At 37.5% G+C, this 24508-nt stretch overlaps 1 protein-coding gene and 1 long non-coding RNA gene across 3 annotated transcripts in view; one reads left to right on the forward strand and one right to left on the reverse strand.

Annotated features, from left to right (window-relative positions):
• Positions 1–295: 295 nt before the first annotated feature.
• Purg (purine rich element binding protein G) overlaps positions 296–24508 on the reverse strand; it is a 32187-nt gene continuing 7974 nt past the window's right edge. The window contains exon 3 of one of the 2 annotated variants that reach the window (XM_076553538.1): positions 296–1064. In XM_076553538.1, the coding sequence (XP_076409653.1) occupies positions 1047–1064 (18 nt within the window). In that variant the 3' untranslated portion in view covers positions 296–1046. Of the gene's footprint in view, positions 1198–24508 lie in introns of both variants that reach the window. The other variant, XM_076553537.1, reaches the window with a different exon arrangement.
• On the forward strand, positions 4206–22665 carry LOC143269048 (uncharacterized). Its single transcript, XR_013045360.1, has 4 exons — positions 4206–4620; positions 9980–10092; positions 20620–20678; positions 22138–22665. It is a non-coding gene; the product is annotated as an uncharacterized LOC143269048 (long non-coding RNA).

Below are 24508 nucleotides of genomic sequence, written 5' to 3' on the forward strand. Positions count from 1 at the left end.
GCAAATGTTTTCTTCTGGCTCAATCCAATGATCAATTATCAACAATCTACTAAAACAGACAAAGGCACCATATTGGCCCACATTTGGTCTTTTCAACATACTTTGATATCTGACAGGGTTTGATTTTATAGGTACTATCTAAACATGGTTTCAGAAGTTAGACCAATTGGATTTAAATTTCTAGAGATAACGAAAATTTGCAGGCACCAATGAATAGTGAAATAAACACATGGCAAGGTCAGCATTTGGGGCCCAGTGGGACTGAGGTGACTTTTGAAAAATAAAGAGTCCAAACTAATGACACATAGAAACCAGTTTATTGGATTGTCCGTGATACTTTGAGACAAATTCAAGTTATTTTATTTTACTTCATATAAACAGAGGAAGGGAGGGAGGTTCTGAATTTCCAGCTTTGTTCAGCATGTATGCAGTTAGCATCCACAAAAGCACCATTGAATTATGGAGGAATTAGCACCACAGGATTTTAGGACCTAACTGTGAACATGCATCACTGAAAAACTTGGAACATGAAAACTGAATTAGTATGTGTTATGGTCCATTATAAACAATACAAGGCAATTTCTGACTTCTTTTCATACAGTACAATACAGTCACAACTGATGAGAACCTTTGAAATACGATACAGGACAAAAACACCTTGTACCCTGTTAACACTAAAGCAGTTACAGATTTTTAAAAAATGTTTCTTATACGAGGCAGCGGATTGAAATGACCCCCCCTCAAAATTTAAATTCATAGTTATATAGTTACATGATCTCTTAAGAAAGTATTTTCAAGTCTACATGTCTTCTCCCTCAATGCTGGCAAACAGCGATTTGGAAATCGAAAGACTTAAAGAATTAAAACACTCCCCCTCCCCCACATAGCAAACCGGACTGTCGAGAAGTCCTCCAGCGTGGAGGAGGGCTTTCTGCATAAGGTCAGTTTGAAAATGATGCCAATGGCGTCGATACCTGTCTTCCCTTCCGTGCAGGAATGCCAAGTACAGAAGCCTTGCACTCATGATGAACTTCGGTTCATTTCTTTCACCAAATGCCTTTATTCTGGAGTGGAACATAAAGGATTTAGTCCTTAGTCCTCAACTGTTTTTGTAGTATCATAGGGCTGTTCCTTATGCTTGGTCTGACAACAGTGAAAAAGGCTGAGATTCTCTCTGGATTTAGGGAAATTTGTGAGCTAAAGAAAAAATATTAATTTAAATTTAGCAAGTAAGAAATTTTAAAGGGAGTTCCACTATTTTCACAGTACAAACCCACTACTAATATAATTGAAAACCTTTCTGGTAGAAAGCATGTAACAAACCCTCCAGTTTTAGCCTAGGCCAATTTTGGCAAATGAAGATACTGTATAAGAAATGTGCAATAAGCATTGATACAGGTATATTCAGATCTCAATGTACTGATGTCATGGAAAATATATTTTTACTCACCAAGAGAAGAATATACCTGGAAATATCTATGCAGACACAGGAATCAATCATGTATCTGCCCAACATCTAATTCTGGAATAGTGATAACAGGGTCATTAGGAAAATGTACTCAGTAACAGTACGGCAGCAATGTTATGTTGTCTATATTTAACAGTGAAGCATGTTTGAAAATAGAATCAATACTGTATGGTAAGTTTACAATTCACCATTTCTATACTTGTAATACATGCGTTTGTTTTCCAGTTTTTAAAAAACCCTACTAGGATCAACATCTTTCAGAACAACAACCTAACATTAAACAAACTTCCTAAGGAAAATTCTTAGCATCACAGAGTTGAGAGAAGCCTGTTACTCAGCATCACAGAATACTCAATAGATCTACATTTAAGATTGTGCATGCCTTGACATTAACACACCTTTGGGTTAATAGGTCTTACTTTAAAAAGAAAACAAAGATACAAACCAAACAATTGACACATATTTTGTTTTCAGTCTTTCCTTAGTAAGGAAAGACCTGATAAGCTTGATTCTTCCATATCATGACATGATGACTCTGTCTAGAAAACATTTACATTTATTAAAATACTTAAAACTAGAGAGAGAAAAAGGGTTAAAGTGTAGAAAGATTTAAAAACAAGTAACATCATGGAAAATGCTTTCTTAAAATGTTTAGGTACACTGCTTATAAACAAAACTGGAAAATATTAGCCTATCATTTTTATGTTGGCAGATGTTAAAGATCAACATATGAAGGTTGATACTTTTGAAAAAAATATGTTTTTTTCTGCTGAATAAATCCATTGTATAAACTGACCACTGATTTTCCCAAGAGGAACCATTTATGTGCCAGTATGTTTACAGGAATGATTTAAATTTGGTAATTCACCAAGTCTGGATGACTTGAGCAAAGAAGAAACAAAATGGATTCTGAATGCTTCACGGTTACATTAAAAAAGCTCAGTCAAAACAGAACTAAGTTATGATAGGCTAGTTTAATAGTTCTGATTGCCCTCTTATTTGGTAATTATTTCAAGATAAGGTAGAAACAATTAAAAAATACAATTAACAAATAAAAACTGTCTAAAGTTTTTTCACTGAAAGTCTTTATATTTTACATGGTAATTTCAAATGATTACATTAGGCAGTTTTGCCATTTCACATATACTTTTTATTTATTGTTTACTATTTTCATTTCTGTATTATTTGTTGTTTATACTATGTAACAATTTTCTGTTAAATTAAAATAGTTTACTTTATCATTTTATATTCTAAGTTGCTTTAGAAAAATGTATAACTAGGATAAATTTATAAAAGGATAAAGAATATTTTAAGGGACTTTTAGACAAATTCTATACAGATAGTCCAGATAATAAAGTGCCTTCTTTTTTCAGGTGATTTTTTTCACTAAAATATTTTAAGGCTTTGCAAGAAACCCAACACTACCAGAAGTCTGATAGTATATGGGGTTACATTATTAATTAGCAATCTTTTGTAGTGCTTATGCCATTTAATCTTTCAATATAGATAGCAATTTTTAGAGTTATAGTTAAAAGTTATAATTTGCATCAATTCTGAATACATTTTGAAGGGAAGGGGAAATGTATAATTCCTAAATGCTGTGATTTATAGGTAAGACTCAGAAGCTGTTAGTAGTCAATAGACCTCAACAAAATTCAATAGATTTTTCAAACTGTGGCAAATGGGACCACTTTGTTTTTTACTTATTTGTTCAGAGATTCTGTTTTCCTTCATTTAAAATAATTGTGCAGCCTTAAGTGGGGAAGGTTAGAGAAAACCAATGGTAAATTATTCAGATACAGGCATGATAGAAGCCTTCTACTGCAATATGTTTATGCATAATTTATGTTGATGCCATCTTCTAATGTTAGCATTTACACCCACCCACTTTGCTTATGACCCATTGGTATATTACAGTAAAATGCCTGTGACCGAACAGAAGTTTATATATATGAACATATATATATATATGAGCCATATCCATATAGAAATCCATTTATTACATGTCTTATTTCCCTTGGGGCAATATGGGTGTGTTTTAAGCACATATATATAATTGGTTGTGTGAGAAAATTTAGATTTTGGGGTAAATTATGACTATCAGGATTTCTACCAAATTATTTTAATCAATAAACACTACCTTAAATGTTTGATTATTGTTTTAGATAATTTTAACAAGAAAACTGCTCATATTTAAATCAGCACAAGAGTAAATGCTCATGATACCTAATGGTCATGGTTTTCCTGTTCATCACTGGATTCATTCAGACTGTTCTTTGAAGCTGTTGAGGTCAGGACATAGAGGAGAAAACTCAGTGGGAGAATGGTCTGTGTGAAACATCACACATCACAAACCAAACAGGAGCTAACAGTGGGGACAAAGCGCTGGTTTTAGTAAGAGTAATTCTAGGGTTAGAAAATGTCCAAGCGGTATAAACCGTTATAATTGCACATTCCCTTTTCAAAGTGCCACAAGTTACTATACATTTTTCTAAGATGCACACAATTCTACTTTTTCAAACTCTAAATATGTATATAGGTTCATCTTTTGCATACTAGTACAGTATCACAAACGTCACAAATATAACCAGGAAAGGTGAGCTATAACCGTCAAAAAACAGCGTAGTGTTTTCAATCGGTAACTGTTAAGAGCCCACGCCTTTATGAGGATCCACGTCCAAGTGCAGTGAAAACATTCCACAGAACCTGACGACACCAGGGGAGCTTGTTCAGGCAAATGTTAGTAATTCTCTGCCATGTGATGCACAGAAGTCTTACACTTTAAAAAACATACTGGCTTAGCTATTGTGTTTTGTCTATTTGACTACATATTATACTTACTCTCTTTAATCACTGAAGCATGAGCTGATAACCAACTTGGAAAACAGTATTAAATACTGAGGTTTCCCATCTTAACTGCTCAGTCTTATGAAGCACAGCAAAAACGTGCGATATTGATTTTACACGACTCTCTCTCTCTTATTTAAATAGAAACACTAAATGGAAATGTGTTTTAGAAGTTATATTTAGAAGTTATCTTAGAAGAAATATAATAAGGATGAAAGGACAATGGAGACCAAAGCACCAAAATACAGAACAGATCAAAGAATTGTATGATAGATCCCAATATTGCTGAATTCCCATTTTATCAGGTAAGTACTAAAAATGGTTCTTTGTCATGTAATAGCTGTATTGACATATAGTTCAAATAACTGGCACGCATACAAATTGAAATTTTGAATATTTCTACTATTTCCGAGTGTAATGAAATTAGACTTGAAGTTGTGTCTCTGAAAACTGAGATAAAAACGCTATCATTCAGGGAAAGGGAGACCGGAAAGCCAATGGTCACAGATATCTCGGTTCTCTTACGCTAGAGGCTGACTGGGCAGAATGCTCCATTCAAGTAGAGTGAGAAGGATGGTTAGACCGTGAAAGTACTGATGCTAAAATTAGGATTAGTTCATCATCACAGAACACGAAATGGCTCTCTGGAAGGTTCACTCCCTTCTTCTGCAGTTTGAGAACCTCCTTCTAAAGCATGGTTCTCAGCCTTCCTAATGCTGCCACCCTTTAATACAGTTCTTCAGGTTGTGGGGACCCCCAACCATAAAGCTGTTTTGTTGCTGCTTCATAACCGTAATTTTGCGACTGTTATGAATCATAATGTAAATACCTGATATGCAGGATATCTGATATGTGACCCCTGTGAAGGGGTCACTTGGCCCCCAAAGTGGTTGTTACCCACAGGCTGAGAACCACTGCTCCACAGTGTAAAAATGACTTAATAAAGGCGCCTGAAGGAAATGCCCAGTTATATAAACCCTCCATCTTTGTGGCTAGAGCTGGAGACAGAAACTGATACGGCAGTCTTCTAAGAAAGCTGACAAATCAGAGAGGCTCATGCATGATAAACTGTTGGTAATGTTCTCTCTCCTCTACCAATCCTAGCTCAATACACTGACAGATTAATCACAGGACAGGTAAATATCCACTCTCAGAATCTTCTCACAGATTTTTGAGCCTAAAATGAATCTCTTTACTAGTTAAGTAATGGGGGTTGATCATTTCAGCATTTAAAATTTGTTAGAGAAATACTTACAAAACACTGAAATGCATGAAATTCTTAATCAAAATTGCAGACACAGAAACTCTACATTATACATAAGATTGCAACTATATTTAGCTGATTTAATACCCCAAATAGTTTAATACTGTGCAGTCTTTCTTGCTAATACACACATTTTTGACAGTGTAGGAGCTGGACAATGGTATTTACATAGAATACAGGCTGTGGTAACAGTGCTATGCTTTGCTATAAATACTGACCATGCAAGAGACCCATTCTTACTATATTATTCAATCTTGTCTTTTCTTCAGCTGTTATATTTACAGAATTCTCATTTGTAAAATGCCTCACAACAGTTATAGTATGCATTTCTCACTGTATCCGGATGAGGCTGGCAACATTAATCAGTTGGGTGGGCAGTGGTTAAACTGTGTAGAGCTTGTAAAAGTGGAGTGTAGCTTTTCTGCTCTGTAGGTAGTGACATTGTATCTATCACTCTATGCCAAATGTATTTTATGATCTTTGGGGCCAAAGACTGTCGTGAGTTTTTTCTTTGTGAGACCACCAGCTCCACAAATAACGAAACAGACTTATTATTATGAAAGCTTGACCTTAACTTAGGCTTTTCCCCAACTAGCTCTTATAACTTAATTAACCTGCTTTTATTAATCTATGTTTTGTCACATGGATCGGTTACCTCTCCTCTGTACTGTATGTCTGACTTGTTCAGTGTCTCACTGACGACCCTCTGCCTCTCTTCTTCCCAGAGTTCTCTCTCTCTCCAGAAATCCTGCCTATTCTCTCCTGCCTAGCGATTGGCCATTCATCTCTTTATTAAACCAAGCAGAGTGACACATCTTCACACACTGTAAACAAATATTCCACAACAAAAGACAGGATCTTGCAGTGTGCTCTAATAGTCAGACCCAGCAGGGGAATTAGCTCATGCAATATGCAAAATAAATACCCATTGATTTAATACATGTGAATCAGGACTGAGAAAACAGACAAATAACCTTTATATTATACTTTGCCTAGCACTGTCTCTCCATGAAGAGCGGAGCTGGCCTCCATTACAATACGGTAGGAGGCATCACTATCTGAAGAGCAGGGTAGTTCTTCTCAATCTTATGTTACTATGACATAGCCCTCTGAAGTGTATTTTCCACGGGACCAGTGACACCACTGACTACAACCTTCCCTAAAACTCGGAATTTTTCATCTTTACCTCTGCCAGGTGTTCTAGTTCAAAGCTGAGCTGCTGCATATAGCAGCCAATACTCTGCTGAAGTTAATTCAGACACGGCAGTGAATTAAGGAAATAAACCACACCGCTGCAGCCAGGAGCCTGAAAGTGGAGGCTATCCGAAGGAGTGAAGAGTCATTTCCATCCCCCTCAGCTGGGATCTGAGGACTGTGGCTAAAGTGGGAAAGCCACAGCCCAGGGGGAGACAATGATTTTCTTGGACGGAGTGACTCCTGGGCTTAGACTAGATGCCAGCAGTCCTTTCTAGCTCTACAATTATTTATTGTGCTAACTGATTCTTCCGCTGACAGAATGGGGATCTGGGTGGCATTCAAAATTGATTTTCTCTTTCAGAAAAAAAGGCAAGTTAAACCCTAAAAGTTTGATGGTTTGGAACTCTCACACAGCTCTGAGTATTGAATGCTCTCTTTCAATAAATCGTCACTGTACTTTCTTTGGCCACAATTTTGGAAAAAGTATCTTAAATCCTGATAATTCTAATTAAGTCACAATACTACGTGGATGCAATAATACTTTGTATTGCCAATAAAATTAGTACTTAGGAAGCGGTTCTACTCCCCCAGTTTTCCATGGGCTCACTGGCTACAGAACAGGTCACTTTCTGACCTCATTTCCCACTGGAAAGAGAGGAGGATGAATTATTTCCGTGAAAATCCAAGTGGCAGTTTTAAATAAAATTAGTGGAAAATTTATGGCTTTTGATGTTAAGTCTGAATTTCTAACTTAAAAATCACTTCGTATGTACATAACGTCAGCATTTTTAGTAACTGAGAAGCAACAACAACAACAACAAAAATGTAATGAAGCAAGAAACTTAAAAAGTGAGAAGCCAATTCTCTTCGGTGAGGGACATTAAACTGGGGCCCCGCCTGTGCTAAGTCCACGCTCAGCCACTGAGCCAACACCTCTAGCCCCATAAAAACCTGGTTTTCGCTCTCCAGACCCACAAGTAAATGTAAGGAGGAAAGGTATTTACTATAATAGCAACTTTATATTATGCTGGGACTTTTCAAATGCCCCTCAAGCAGCATACATACACCCAGAAATGAAGTCTGTAATTCTCTAATTCACAACCCGTGAGCTCTCTACCTTCCTCACGTTAAGCTGATATGATTTCTCCTGTTCAAAAGGGAATAGGGGCTATATTCTGGTTTTTCCATCAGGCAAGAAATACTATTGGCAGGTAATTAAAATTAATTACCACACCTGAAATGATGATGGACTGTTTAGATATTGCTCAAAAGAAGTTAGCAGTCATTAGAATTGAGACTATATCCTTGAGGCTTATTATGATGGTTCTGTAAGTTTTCCTTATGGGTTAAATTATACTAATGAGGTTCTCTCGGTAATTCAACTCTAACCGGCTTTTTAAAAATGAGAAATACAACGTAGGCCAAATTCTACACAAAAGTAGGTCACATTAAAGAGAAGCTTCATGTCAGTGTTTTTGAAATTATCAGACTGAAATACGAATAGTGAAACCAGGAGAAAAATAAGTATGACTGAGTAAAGGTGGCAGGCAAGATGGCCCAGTAGGTAGAGGCACCTGCTGTGCAAGCCTTGTGACCTGAGTTCGATCCCCAGAATCCACCTGAAGGTGCGTGGAGAGACCTGACTCTATAAAGCTGTCCTCTGACCTCCACAAGTTCACCATGGCATGCATGCCTACCTCCAGACATCACACACACACACACACACACACATGCACATGCATTTAAAAAAGCCCGACAAGGAATTGTAGGGGTCCTAAATGGTAGGCTGGAAGGTAAAAGGAATGAGAACACAAGTGGCTATGAGATTTGGAGAATTAAAATAAGTCAGTTTTATTAATATCTTATCACCGCTCTGGCTACTTTTCATCTCATTTGGGTACCTTTTCCCATGAACTGATAGAAGCATTGTGTTGCTATATGGCTCTTTTCTACTGCCAAATAATCATTTAAGCATTGAAAACGATGTGTGATCCTTCTAGAATGGCAAGAGAGTAGCTGTTATGCATGCTATTGGTATGTGTCAACATGCTGGGATCCTGCTGTGTTCCCAGTGTTGAAGGTGGAGGAGGTTAAGGATGCAGGTGGAGGAGGTTAAGGATGCAGGTTAAGGATGCTATAGTCCAGTATACCTAAAGGGTATACCTAAAGGGTATACTGGACTATAGCATAGCATACAGCACCAGAGTCACAGTAAATATTTGCTCAAATCCACTGACTCTGAGTAAAGGAGCAAAACTTAGAATTAATATCATTTGAATGTTTAGAAAAACCCAGATCTTGATGTCAGTCTTAATGTACCTATTCACCTCAGATTTATATAACCTTTCCTTGGAATTACAGATCAAATTGAATTTTGAACTATAAGACTGAGTTCACTAGGTCCATGTTACGTCATCTAGAATGTATAACAGCTATCAATGTATCAGCACATCGATAAACAATGGAAGTATTCCATCTATCAATTTTCTTTACAAGACAAAGATAGGCCCAGGATGGCCTTGAACTTGTAATTCTCCTGCCTGAGCCTCCCAAGTACTAGGATTGCAGGTATGCTGCACCAGGCCCAGCTCTAGTCCAGGGTGTTTTGATAAACTAGACACTACAGTACGAAGTTCCTCATCTGGGATTATTAACATTTACTCTGTGAAGTCACAGCATAACTTTAAGTGAAGGAAACAGTTTGATGGCCACTGCCATCACTGATGGGTTCTCACCCACTAAACTGTTTTTAGTAGAATAACTCAAGCACCCCAAAGAGTACTTCTTGATCCACATAGCCCCAGTTAAAGCGAGAGAGGTGCCTGAAAGTTATGAGGACCGTCAGTTAAACTCTTGGACAGTATTTTCTCACCTTGTATTCTTACTATATGTTTTCTGTCAAGATATTAATAAATTCAGATATACAGTTCAGATTTGTTTTAAGAAGACATCAGCAAAAAAAAAAAAAAGGAAACTACTGTGAAACTCAACAACATGGGTGATCTAACAGGCAAATAAAAGAAACTAAAATGAAAAAAAAATAATTGCTAAGTTAAATAAAATTCTAGAATATGCAAATATGTGCCAAATTAGATCAATGGTTGCTTTTTAGAAATTAGGAAGGTAGGTGTGCTGTGGAAATGCTGACCGGGAACAGGAACACAGGAACTTTCTGGGTAATGGAAATCTCCATGTCTCCATAGTCACTGAATATTGACTGAATGGTACAGCATCTGACACCATGGAAACTGTGTTTCAATCAAAAATTGAAAAGCATTACAGTGAAATACAACTATTCTTTCAGAAGAATCGAAAGGTGGGTGCCATTTTTTTCTTTTCAAAACTTTCCCCTTCAAAAGCTCCCATGAAGAGTAACATAATCTGGAATGGAACCCAGGACTAATACTCTGCAGGGGTCATGGGTTTTAGCTCAGGGAAGCAGCAGGGCACCACCAGCTCAGAAGGGAGACTGATTCAGTACAGTGAGTAGGTGGGAGGGAAGCAAGACTGTATCTTATGCTGCTTGGTAGACATTAAAAATATATATATGTAGTAGTCCACGTTTAAAAGCCTTGGGATGCCAGTGGCTGGTTCCTAATTTATCACTACCTCACCATTATAATTTGCCCTGTGTTCATCAGTTTTAAAGAGGTTACTTTCTGAGTCAAATATCCAATGGATGATTAGTTTCCTACAGAAATAACCTTATTACACTTTATGATCATTCTAAAAATAAAAGAAAATTATATTAGTTCTGAGAAAGAAATGCTAATATACAGAACGGAATTTGCTCAAAGTGATGCCAAGTATTCATCTGTAAAGTTAAAACTGTAATCAAAAGCCAATCATTTCTCCAATTTATTCCTTTTGATAATTTCAATTAAAGCCTACCAAAGACCTTTGCTGTCCCATATCCACACGTCATACAAAGACATCTAAAATAATATTTCACTATTCATAATTACCTCCACCTGAGAGTAGAGGGACACGGTGAAAAAGTCAAACGATGTCACTGCACAAGGAGGACTATAGTAAGGGGATGTTGAAAAAGTAAACCAATAACCTCATTTCCCTTAAATTGCTATTCCTTACCTTGAAAAGTGGCTTTTTACTCCCCATTATAAATTCAAATTGGTTAAAAGTGAAAGTGCCGTCATATCCTAAATTCATTTGAGCCACAAACGAAAGAAGGCTGAATCTCTTAATCCATAATTACTATCATAGCCATTAACAGAAAACTGCATAAATATAAGTTGATATAATAAATTAGTAAAAAGGTAGCACAGGTTCTCAGCTATAAAGTTTTCCTCTGACAGTTCAATTACACTACCAGCCTCTGTGCCTCTCAGAGGAAATAATAAACACTTGTGCAATGAACACAATGGACAGTCAGGTGATGTTTCAGGTAAACATTTCTGGTAGTTGTGCAAATCTCTAAGGGTCAAAAGAAAACAGAGTTCCTGTGTGAGATAAAAGAAGAAAAATACAGTTCATCTATCCAAGAGGGAAAGCAAGCCCGTGATCTGCACAGTATTCTTGAAATGAGCCCACACATGCTCTTATAATGTTTTTTGTGTTGAGGTAGGGTCTTAACTTAGTAGCCAAGGCTGGCCTTGAACTCACTCTGTGGCCTTAGCTGGACTAGTAGTCCTGCTTCTGCCTCCTGAGTGGCTGAGATCAGGCATTTGACACCACACTGTACTTGTATCGATGTTGGTTTCAACTTTAGGATAAAGGGGTGAGAAAATTCTTGTAGTTGAGAGAAAACACCTAGCAATATCTTAAAACAAATTCTTCCACTGATTCTGAAGCAAAAGATGAACACTTACTAGTAGAGAAACCTCTTTACAAGACCCAGGGCAAGTTTGAAGTGCGCAGTCAGGTGATTTTGAAGAATGTCTTTATAAGTTTTCCCTATCTTCTATGAGGGTAAAGGAGAGTCCTTCAGGATGAATCAAAGTTGATGGCATATGCAGACAAGTAGCTATGAGGTTGTCAAGTCATATGGCTATCCATGCCAGGATGAGGAAACATGCAAAGTAACTCTTTTAGTGCAGGGGCAACTGGTCTTCATCGTGTGAACTACCTAATGCTTGCCTTTTATTGATGGAAACATTTTTTAATTTCTTAAACAAATCTTATTTTCTTAATGATGTCTTTGGATGAACAATTTTAATTCTGAGGGAGTCTATGCATAATTTTTTTCTTGTACGGTTAGTGCCTTTGGTTTCCTGTCCAAGCAGTTTGTACTCATGTATCCATGCCCGTTTGCAAATAAGTAAAACACTTCCAGGATTAGGAGGAGTTCCACTTCCCTGCCACCACCACCTGGGAAGTTTTGTGGTGACCTGAGTGAGGCTCCCTCCCAGTTCAGCATGGTTTTGTTGCACTTCCTGTGCAACCATGCATTTTTATGGGTTGGGAAGAATTAATAATGTTGTACACATTTCTTAAGTGTCACCATGCGACAGATATTTTGCTGTGGTTTCATGTATCTCAGAAGGTTTAATTTTCTGAAGGAGGACACGGCTCCCCAGCAGGTCTCTTGCTTTGGAATTGACACATGGCCCTGGAGATGGAAGATGGCCCAGAACATAGTGGGTGATCAAGTACAAATCGAATGCTGAATGAATAAGTTTTCAGAACACTATTAAATTAAATTAAATACCCCAAATTATACAACTGATAGAATTTGGACCTCAAGCCAGGACTGGCTGACACCAATGTCTGTACTATTTACTTTGCTGTACTGGTGCCTGAAAATTTAGGGAGACAGGACCTAGAAATATCATTAAAACCACTGCTACTGCATAAGAGAGGAAGAAGTAGATTATGATTTTTTTGTTTCATCCTTTTTATAGTAAAAGGCAATTGTGGAACTTCTATTAAGCTCTTCCTTGATAATTCTAGTCACACACAGCATTTTAAAGTGCAATTTACATATATCATTTTTAAATATACGATAATTTATAAATATATGGTAATTCTTGCAGATTAGGCCTGCCTGCACATGAACTTTTTATGGCCATAAAAATTACGGTCAGAATAATCCAATTTGCATATAAAACTCAGAAATTAGGATGGCTAATTCCTCAGCAATGCTACAATTCTGGTAAACTGGGAATACCAAGGACGGACTCATTTATTTTGTGGAATTTCCTACTTAAAGCTTTGATCACAGTGTTATTAATCGTATTGAAATGGAGCTATTTCTATTGTGTTTTTTTCTTGCCCTAATAGAGATGCATAATGAATATGACAGAATTTAAGTGTGTGACTGAGTGCATTGCAGTGTCCTAGACTTTACTTTTAAACACTCATGAACGGAACAGAGACGTGGCTTCTTGAGTTAGTCTGATAAAAAAATGACACATTACCTTCAAACAGATCTTTGAAGAAGTCTGCTTTCTAAACTTAGGTAGTCACTTGTAACTAACTTTCTTGTTCATAAGAGAATAGGTTCATGGTATGCATGAAGTTCTCAAAAAATAAAATATTATGTTGAAAAGCCAATAAACTAGACCAATATAAAACGTGAACATGGGAAAAAGATGCATTGTCTGATTTCTTAGACCTACTATGCAAGTGAGGTAGTTAAATTCACAATGCAGGTTCAATGACAGGATGCGACAGGAGGACAAGAAGGGGTCAGGTGGCTCAGGCAGGGAGATGGATGCATGCGTGGAGCTGGAAAGCTAGGTTGCTGTATTGTCAGAATCCAGTTAAGCACTCTGTGTAGATACACGATCGCCAGAGCACCGAGCTGCTCTGTCTTCTACCAGGGTTCAAACCCACCATAGTCACTGTAGATCTGAGCCTAAAAGACCATATGAAAGCAAGAAAGCACCTACAATGTCAATTTATTTCGAGTTTCTTTCTTTCTTTTCTTTTTTGAGATGGACTTTCAGGTAGCCCAGGCTGGCCATGAACTTGTGTTCTCCTGCCTCCACCTGTGAAGTGCTGGTTTTAAGGGGCATGCACCTCCACATCTGCCTAGAACGCAGTTTTAGAAACTCTATAAAAACATTTAAACTGACCAACTTTTGTTTTCAAGTTTGCCATCTAGAATTTGTGTGTTAGTATGAAGGCTTTAATTATCAGTGGGCTCATTAACACCTTGTTATTTTAGTACTATGTAGGCTGGTGATTACAGCAAACCATGTCATCTGCCAGGGCCTCAGTTTTTGTATGTTTTCTATGTCTAACTGGGGTTAGTGATATTCAACTAATTTAAATCAGGATAAAATGAGGATGAGGTCGAGTATGTGAAAGAACTCTGAAAACTCCAAGGTATATATAAATCATGATTTAAAGTTCCATATTCATTTCCAGCCTCTAACTTAATTAGAAAATATTTCATAATTAGTGAACAGTCACTGGAAAATGTTCAGGATATATCAGTTTTTAGACCACAAATAACTGATATCTCCGAGTGGTCGCACTGCAATGTTTCCATGTGAGAATTCGTGTATCCGCTGCCTCACTCACACATCAAGAAAAGAATCAGGCTGTTCCATTTGGCTCATCAGTGACATAACCATCATAGTAAAGAATAATGGTAGATGTGTATGAAGTCTATTAGGTGAAAAGGAATCCATGCTATACAGTGACTGAACTAAAGTAAGGTGAGGCAGAATACAAACGCCTAAGGCAGGGAGAGCAACTATATAATAAATGTTCCCACTTCTTGCCTCCCAACCACAGAAAGCACGGTAGCATTATACGATGAGTCTTCATGGGATTGCATAATCACCCCTCATGTGTGCTACTCAGGAAGTCATTACCACTTGAACACAGTAGGCATGAGATGAAACAGATTGTTACTTTCATTTCAGGACAGCCAGAGAGATTTGGAACGATGAAGGCAAAATTACCGTCTAAAATTGTACTGTTGTATTTGTCTGTTTGCATGAGTGGACTATATTTAGAGCACTGACAGAATGTAAACAATCATATTTACATTTAGGATCAATTCCTGAAAGTAAGACACAGCTAATTACGATAGCTTCAAACACTCTTCTCATATGTACGAACACACTCCCTGGAACATGGCAGATAAAGGAAATATGTGTTGAATGAAAATACAAGTTGGATTAGGCTCCAAAAGATGTTTAGAATCAAGTAACATTGGACATGGCACAAACATGTCTTTAAGTCGAATTCAGAATGTGTAGGGAACAGAAGACCCGATATCAAATTGCACCTTAATCTGTGAGGCATCTCTGAAACAAAAAAACGACATAGTATTCCCTAGCAGGTTTTAAACGATCACCTTCATTACCACTTGCTACCAATTGGAATTTTGTTAAGTGCTATGATTTCAAAGGCAGAAAGGGAGCAGGAAGAGGGATTGAGGTAATGAAGTGAAGAGGTGATTTATGCAATCAGCACAGGGCAAGGTGTGGAGGGGAATGCAAAGGAGGCAGAAAGAGGCTCTTGAAATTGATATTCAAGTCAAAGAGATACGAGTCTTCATATGGGAAACTAAGTTTAAAGTATATTTAATCAAGATTTAGGTTACATGTCTAAAAATCTCATCAAACTATGAGAACTGCCTACTTAAAGCTTTTGTGTCTAGTTAAAACTTATATATGATCATCAATTAATTTCTGTGTTCGCTTACACACACACACACACACACACACACACACACACACACACACACACACACACGGTCAATCATGGGGACTGGGCAAATTAGAAGTAAAACTGTAAAGCAGCCATAACTAACTACGAGGAATGCTAATGATAGAATGGTCGGTAAATGTCAGATGCAGCAAACAGCAGCCGAGAAGGAGGGGCCACAGGAGGAAGCTGAAGATGGCCAAGAAGGTGACTGCCTCCAGGGATGCAGACATTAGAAGGAAGGGTCCAGAGTGCACCTATCCTGCTCCATCCTCTCAAATGATGAGGGCGCAGAATGACATGCCCAGAGTTAAACGACCTGTCCTAGGCCCAGGCCCAGCTAGAAAACCCAGACCTGGCTCCTGAACATAGTGCCATTCCTTGTAGATGACTGTTGCACGCCACGAGTTCAAAGGCAAGACTAGGATTCTTTTAATTTCCACCAAGATTTAAAATAAGAGGGGAAGTAATAAACACCTAGAATTCTTTGGCTTTCTTAAGTATAGTATAAATACAGCATGTAGTTTAGCATTCATATGCACTTTAGTTTAAAGCTATGCTGTGTAACAAATGTACTAATAGTAACTTATATTTAGAATTATTAAAACTCTAGAGAATCAAGTTCTGTGTTTACCTAAGATTAATCTTTTCTATATAAAATGTAAAGTTTCTATCAAATAATATGTATGCAGATTCTACATAAGAAGCCTAACATCAGATGCAAATACCTTAATGGAGGGACTGTTTGAATTGCAGCATGTTATATCTGCAAATGTAAGTTAGAGCCTTTAAAAACTGCTGAATAACAAATGGCGACTAATGAATGGAATCACATATACTTACCCAATTGCTCATAAACTTGCCTAAATATGAATATGGTTTAATAATGTTGAAAGAACAAGAACTCAAACTAGCATTAGTTACCATAAGTGCCACGGGCATTCTATATTCTAAATAAATTTAGTATTGTAATGAAATAGGTAAAAGATTTTAAAATGAAAACTCAGAACTTGGGGACTTTCCAGGCTGGAATTCAGTGTATCTACAGGTTCTTACTTGTAAACTACTAATGCTAATCTCATATCAGAGACTACAGATGGAGGAATGGCTAAATCGTGGGGCTGGGAGCTTGAACTCCAGAGAGTGCAGGGCACTAAATGCAGCTCTGGGATTTACGTGTGCTAAAAATATACAACGAAGGAAGATTGGAAATAGTTGTTGCTTGGTTTGCTACAGAACCAATCAGTTGCAACACACCTCCCTAGTTAAATCCTTTTAATTTAATGAAAACATTTTTCTGAATGGGAAAAGAGAAAACCTTGTGTTGAGTAGTGTTCTTATGGCCAAAGTTTCTGAAAATATGGGACTTTATTTTATACCCACATTATTTTATACCCAATTATATCACTCATAATAGTTTTATGCTAAACAGCTTCATACTGTATTAAGCAAAGATTTTTGAAATTATTTAACAAATAGTAACACTGTCAGGCTCTAGGAAAACATCCAACCTGATACATGAATTGCTAGAAGAAAATAAACCTCTGCTGTTCACTGGAAAGAGCCATATGAAGTTGAGTATTTAAGTCACAGCTTCAAATCCCAAACAAATAAGTGAGCACAACGTGGCCACAGGTCCCCCAGTTCTCAGAATAAAAGCTTACTCTCACTGGAAGAACTCCCAGGACAAAATATCCTCCACTCAGCCCAAGGATTACGTGGGCAATTTTCATATGCGCACAAGAGCTTTGCAATTCTAACTCTTTTTGCATGCTAGAACTGTAAGTAGATAAGGTTCTTATTTGGTGAGCAAAGTGACAATAACTATACATCCATTATTGAGAGAGGAGGGGTTAAGAAGCTATTTGCACGTTTTTTTTTTTTAAAAAAAAAAAAGGCAGTGAGGAAAACAGGATGGGGCTGGGCCAGGGAGAAGAGGGGAGATGAACGGTATAGGAGTTCAGTTTTTCCAGACAGCAATGTTCTTCAGATCGGCTCCCTATACATAACAGGATCGAACACTAGGAAAATTTTAAATGGTTAATTTCATGATACGCATTTCTGGACAGAGGAAAAAGATGATTACTAGAAGCGAGGCATTCAAAAATACCCCCACTTAACGATGTTAGTTATATTCCTAATATTTTAAAGATCATGTGAGACTTGGGGGGGTCTAGTTGTGAGAGCCTGCAAAGACTTATTAACTCAGGCTGCGGAGAATTTCAGCGACGTTTGGGCTGTGAAACCTAGCGAGCATTCAGCCAGCGGAGAGAAGAGAAGCAAGGGCTGCTAGAACTTGAGTTATAGGTGGGGAGGGGATGGAGGCTGACATGGGTGTCCTCAGTGAAGTCCTCACTGGCTACAGTGACACTACAAAACTAAACACCTGGATTTACGCCTTAAGTCTCACGCGTTTAAAGCAAGCAACAAATATTATTTGTTAACACTGTTAAAAAAGATCACCATCTACGATGTCATGCTACAGTATTTGAAGGTAAGCAATGTCAGCTAGGAAAATGAAATGTTTACAGTTTAAATTGATGGTAACGAATAGCTCTCAACTGGAGGTGGTGGCTGACACCTATATTTCTAGCACTCTGGAGGCAGAGGCCGTGGGAGCAGGAGTTTAAGGCCAGCTAAAATTACCTAGACAGTGTGAGCGGTCCCCCCCCCCCCCCCCCCCCCGGACAGCATGAGACCTTGTCACAACCGCCACCGCTACCATCACCACAAATACCACCACTACCACTAAGCTTCTAGATAATTATAACAAGATATGAACAAGACCATTAACAATGCTAATTTCAGAACTGCTCTACCAACTAAACCATAATCCCCGGAGATGAGAATCCAAACTGATCTTGTTATTAAACTATGTCACTAACGCTGAGTATCATTGGACTAAAATCTTCCACTTTAGATTTCTGAAATTTATTTGTGTGTGTGTGTGTGTGTGTGTGTGTGTGTGTGTGTGCGCGCAGTGCATGTATGGAGATTTGATGACACCTTGCTGGGGTTGGTTTTTCCTTTCTACCAGGTGAGTTCTGGAGATTACGTCATCAGTGCCCTTACCTGATAAGCCATCTTGTTGGCTCAAATGGACTCAATTTTAAAGGGAGAAAATGCTGTTATTTTAATGGTGCTTAGAACTCTTGAGAAGCAAATACAAATGTAACATTTAAGGGGATACTCTCTGACATCATTATGGTAATAGTTTTTCTAGTTCCTCAGAGGCACAGTGGAGATTTTTATGCTATTGTAAAAGGAGACTATTGGTTTGAATTTCTTTGACTTGTTAGAGGAGACTTAACCCTAGGTGAGTCACGTGGTAATAGGTGCTGTCTTGCTGAACTTGAACTTTTTAGAGCTATAAGGAGATCTTTTTTGCTTTGAAGCTGGGATGACAAACAGTATATATCTGGCATGAATATTCTTCTCTCTCTATATATATACAGATTTCCAGGCTTAATACATTTTATGGCAGGTGACCAAATATAACCACAAATGAGATGAAACCCAGTTTCTATTACTTCATCAGGAGCAAGGCACAGAGGCAGACTGGAATCTCTATGAATGCTGATGTTATTTGTATGTATTTATAACTGTTATAACCACTTTATCTAATTAGAAAAGCCCAAGTAAAAGTAGTTCTGTAAAAACATGTCTCAGTGTTGGAGAGGGAATCCAGGGCTCCCAGACACTAGGTAAGGGCTCTGTAGCAAAGGTACAGCCCTCAAAACTAGTGTTTGTAGTTAGAAATGGGTGGAAAGTATTTGTTTGGATAATGTTTTCAGAACAATCCTTGGCAATTTGAAATCATACTTCTTTATTCAATTTGGCCAATGAACAGAGGTGAATGCAAAAGTCCCATGTATTATTCCTAATAAGCGCCCAGAGTTGGAAAGATGTAGGTAACAACTCTTTTCTCAATGCACACTGCACTAAGTACCCACCTAGTCTGCCTATACAATCTCCTTAGGCTGGCAAACATGGAGTAAGCTATTTATTAAAAATTAAGTAATTTTAAGTGTTTTTTTTTTAGATAATATGCCTAATAAGTACCCAGGGGAACAATCTACATTGAAAGCAATGGGTCCAACTGCTAACCAAGAACCATAAACTACATTATATAGTACCTCTATCTTGTAAATCTAAACGATGTTATATAGTTCCTCTATCTTGAGAGAAGACCCAGAAGGATGGTGAAGATGGTGTTATGTGTTTTAAAGGCAATGAGTTTATTTGGACTCACTTATATATCTCAAGTAATAATCAGCATTTAAAGCCCTTAAGTCTATTTACCTAACCCATGAATCATTCATCTTACTTGATATACATTACAAAATATAAAATTTGGAAACTAATTTCTAGGTTCCTTCAGGTCTTAGTAGTTTATATTCAATAAGCTTCTAAGTAATTTTTGAGAATCATTCACTTTCCTTTACTAAGATTTATATGCCAGAATGACTTAATAAATTAAAAACGTGCTTCAGTACCCAGCATGATGATTTTCGTGTCTTTATAATTCATCCCTGCCAGATATGTCTTGAGATAGCCGTTGAAAAGTGAGAGGGAATCAGGAAGGTCATTAAATGTAATGAGTATAAAAAGAGAATAAAACAATGTATTAAAACTCTAGTCAACTTATCAACTGTTGCTTTCCATTTGTGGCTATCTCAAGGCAGTCTAAGTAGCAGTCTTCTTTCTACCAGAATACTAATTTTAATTTTTTCTTCTAGTAGCTCGTAGGTCAGATAGATTCTCATCTATCACACTGGTACTTAATGCCTCAGATCAGTAGCATCCATTTCTCTAGATGTGTTAGAAATGAAGTCTTAGACTTCTCCTCATCCCATCATTCCCACTGCGCAGAAATGCAGGTGGGTATCAGCAGTCTGGGGGTTAACAAGCCCTGAAGGTGACCCAGCAAAGTTTCAAAACCATCACCCTTAAGCAATGGGGGAAAATATGGGCCTGTAAATGGAGCATTGATCCTGTTGGTAATTCAGTGTGATAGGGATTGGAATAATGTAGCCAGAGTATGGAGGAAGGGTGAGCTATCAGTCAGATGTCAGGGAAAAGTTGTAAGAAACAAGCAAACTTCTCAATAATATTCATAAGATTTATTTCCAGACTAATTTAACATAGCCAGTTACTTTCAGTTCATGAAAATAAAAAACTGTAGACCCATAGTGAGCATTGTCTTTTCTGACCCTAGGGACAGAACCAGGAGGATCCATCTATGGTCCTATCATCTGAATCCTTTAAAAATTACTGGTAAATTCTTGAAACAGGTGACCAGGATTTCAAGTTCAGTCTATAATCTACACTTAAGATCAAGTAAGTTCTATTTATGAACAGCAACTTAAATCAAGTGAATAAATCATTTAAGCAAATGTCTCTTGGTGACACTAATAATCCTACTTACAGGGAATAGTTTTGGATAAAATAGTTCCCAGTAATCAGAAACTAATTATTCTGAGTGGGGACAGACAGGTAGTCTGGCCTAACTGAGCACAATCTTTGTTTTGGGTGTCAATTTGGTTGACAAATATACTAGTTGAGAAATATGGAGCCAATTTTTAAATCTCTGGAAAATTAAAATGAAGACAATAATGTTGTTATACAGATTAGAAACAGTCTATATGAAGGGTCCAGCAATGTTGTAGTTTAAAGTAGGTATTCATTAGTGGTTATTAGTACTAATAAAACCTTTATTGACACCCTTTTACCTTCACTTCTCTCTTTTTTAAAGACAAGGTCTTATGTAGTCCAGATTGGCCTAATTTGCTATATAGCCAAGAATTATCCTGAACTTTCTACTCATCCAAACTCTTAGCTAACTATGGTAAAGATGCCAAGAGTGGCTGAATGAAGGACTGGTCCTCCTTTGTCCATACACATCTAGCTTATTTCAAAGAGCAGCTCTGGACTTTATTAGGTTTTGATTGACAAAATAAATAGGGTGAAAGTAGGGCCATGGTGGTAAAAGTCATGCTCTTACTGAATTCCAGTTGGGTACAGTAGGTGGGAGGGAAAAAAGATTATTAGTGAACTGAATTCTAAAATTCCCCTTTTATATCTGGTTATAACACGGTAAGCTTTTTAGAGTACTTACTAAACAGCAAGAGATTTCATCCTGTTAAGAGTTCTAGTTGTGAAATCATTGGTACAAATCTTGCTGCCAGTCTGAAGACCATGGAGGCCAATATGGCAGTTTCTGAAGCAGAGCAGCAAGTGGCAGGAATGTTCTGGATTTGGTACACATTGCTTTCTTTATTTTTAGCTAATTATTTTATGGTTTCAGTGTTTGGACCTGCTGTAAAGTTTTTGCATTTCAAGTGTGTATTTTTAGGTAAAGCTGTGTGCAGCATTTCATGGTAGGCTGAAGAAAATCTCTACCAAATGACAAATGAACTAACACTGAGCTTCCAAACACCACCAAGAGGAGCCATTGAACCAAAAATATATTGCTATTTTGAGGAGAGGGAGGAGAAAACAGAGAAGGAATTCTGTCTACAATAGTCAATTCATTCTATGGATTTGTTCAGAACAGACCAGCTAAACTGCTACTATGAACCACCACCAGGCAAAAGACATGGAATGTTTTGGGAAAACAGAATTGTATGCACATCAGTGTTTTTAAGACAATCAAAATACTTATGTGCTATGCTCTTTAAAACACAAGTAGGTTACTCCTAAATGCTGTCTCTGACAGGCTGTTGTTTTTTGGCAGGTGGTGGCACTGTACAATGGAGGACTAGAGTGCCTACAGGAATACCCCTATTACCACAGCCTATCTACTTCTCCACTCATCAACCCTTGTATTTTGTCAAGGCTTAAATAATAAATAAACCATTAGGATGTTTAATCTTAGCACACTCTAGTAAGTACAGACCCATATAACAGATCTATACTGTTCTAGGTAAGTGTTCTTCCTTGTGTTCAACATCAATATTTGTAGGGTAGTATTCAATATGGCCAAGGAATAGAGGCTCAAAGTCAGTACTCCATTGTCTGGGACACTATGACGATACAAGCCACATACCACTTAGCATTGTATTTTACGATTATTTCAGGAATAGCATTGGGACAACAACACTGGGCTTTCAGAATCACTTTGTCATGCCCAATGTGAGAGATGATTATAGAATATATAGAAGAAACAAGCCACACTCCTTCAGAAATGAGACTTCACATTTAAAAATGTTCTCTTCAAAAGATAAAGTAGAAGACAACAGTAGCATAAAGTGTAAGAAAAGGACAAGGTAGTTAGTAAGGGTAGTATAAAGGGTAAGACAATGTAGTTAGTAGGGTAGTATAAAGGGTAAGACAATGTAGTTAGTATTGTAGAATAAAGTGGAAGACAATGTAGTTAGTAGGGTAGAATAAAGGGTAAGACAAGGTAGTAGAGTAGTATAAAGGGTAAGACAATGTAGTTAGTAGGGTAGTATAAAGGGTAAGACAAGGTAGTTAGTAGGGTAGTATAAAGGGTAAGACAATGTAGTTAGTAGGTTAGTATAAAGGGTAAGACAATGTAGTTAGTATGCAGCAAGTGGTCTTAAGGGTCCAAGACTTTCTCTGTGTGGCTAAGGGGATCCACAGATGCCACGGAGCTGACACCACTGTGGTTTCTGTCTAATTTCCAGGGCTGGTATCCTTCACCTACTGACCCTTTCACACTCCACTGATGCAGATTTTAAGTTTAGGAGTGAACCCAGCACAGTTTCCCCCCCACACCCCCCACATGAAGAATGTACCTATAGAAGTTACGTTATTTCTTCAGGGCCACCTCATGTATTATAGAGTCAGGTCTTATTACTTTCTCAGTTCCTCTGTCCATGGTTAAGTAGGGATCGGGAATAAGTTATTTCTCTTATTCACGTCAGACTGATTTATTGTCATAGAAAAAAACCCATCAGCTACTGCCCTCCTATTTCTTTTCTTTTTGCTACTTTTATGCAACCTCATAGAATCTACAATAAATAAAATCCCAAAGGGTATTATCCCACAGAACCACTTTCTCTATAGTACTTTCTGATGTGAGAAACTCTGGCTTTAGTCAGCTACATCAGTCAGATTTATACCATTAGTTTAATAGAGATTAAGAAGAGAAACTTTCTCAAACCCTTCAAACTTACCCTTTGAACAACTCAAATAACTTAAATACTATAAGAAAATTTAAGGGTCAGTTCGTTTGTTCTCTCTCTCTCTCTCTCTCTCTCTCTCTCTCTCTTTCTTTTTTTTTTTTAAAGATCTTATTTCCTAAAAAGCAAAACCAAACCAAACCAAAACAAAACCAAACCAAACCAGACACTTTATAAAAATGAAGTATAAGAGGGTGAAGTAAGAAGACACACCATTGCTCTTGAGTGTCAGAATCAATCTTAGTGGAGACACTCTTTTATTTGAACAAGCCGTTTTCCTCATGCTTGTGAAAGGAAGTGCCTTCCTAGCCACACATGGATGACTGCGCTTCAGCGGGTCACAGTATTCGATAAAAACAGACAATTGTCACAGAGAAAACACAAAGAAGGTAAAATTTAGGAAGGACAGTTTACCAAAAACATCACGAGAACTTTGACTAGGAATTGGAAATCGTTAATAATTTGCCCTAGATTTAAACACAATTCAGTTTTGAAGGTGAAGTTGCCTTTTGGGGGGTCTATTCTCTATGAATACAGAGAAATATGTACACACCATTTAAGTTTAAACAATATGCAAAACTTGGCCAGTTTTACAGATCCAACAAAGGATGGTGAGTTATTCATTAAATAGGATACATTTCTCTCATGATTTTAAAATGTTTAAAAGGCTATCTACTGAGAACACCTCTCTCATTTTGAACAGCAAATCATGCCACCAACCACAAAGATACTACTATAAAGTTTAAACCATGTCTTTTCATTTTCAAATTTTGTTCTCAGAAAGTTTACAGATTCCAATCTAAAGAATCCCTGGGGGGCTGGAGAGATGGCTCCATGGTTAAGAGCACTGACTGCTCTTTCAGAGGACCTGGGTTCAATTCCCAGCACACACATGGCAGCTCACAACTGTAACTCCAGTTCCAGGGGATCTGGCACCCTCACACAGACATACATGCAGGC

Source organism: Peromyscus maniculatus, chromosome 17, assembly GCF_049852395.1.
Source record: "Peromyscus maniculatus bairdii isolate BWxNUB_F1_BW_parent chromosome 17, HU_Pman_BW_mat_3.1, whole genome shotgun sequence".
NCBI lineage: Eukaryota > Metazoa > Chordata > Mammalia > Rodentia > Cricetidae > Peromyscus > Peromyscus maniculatus.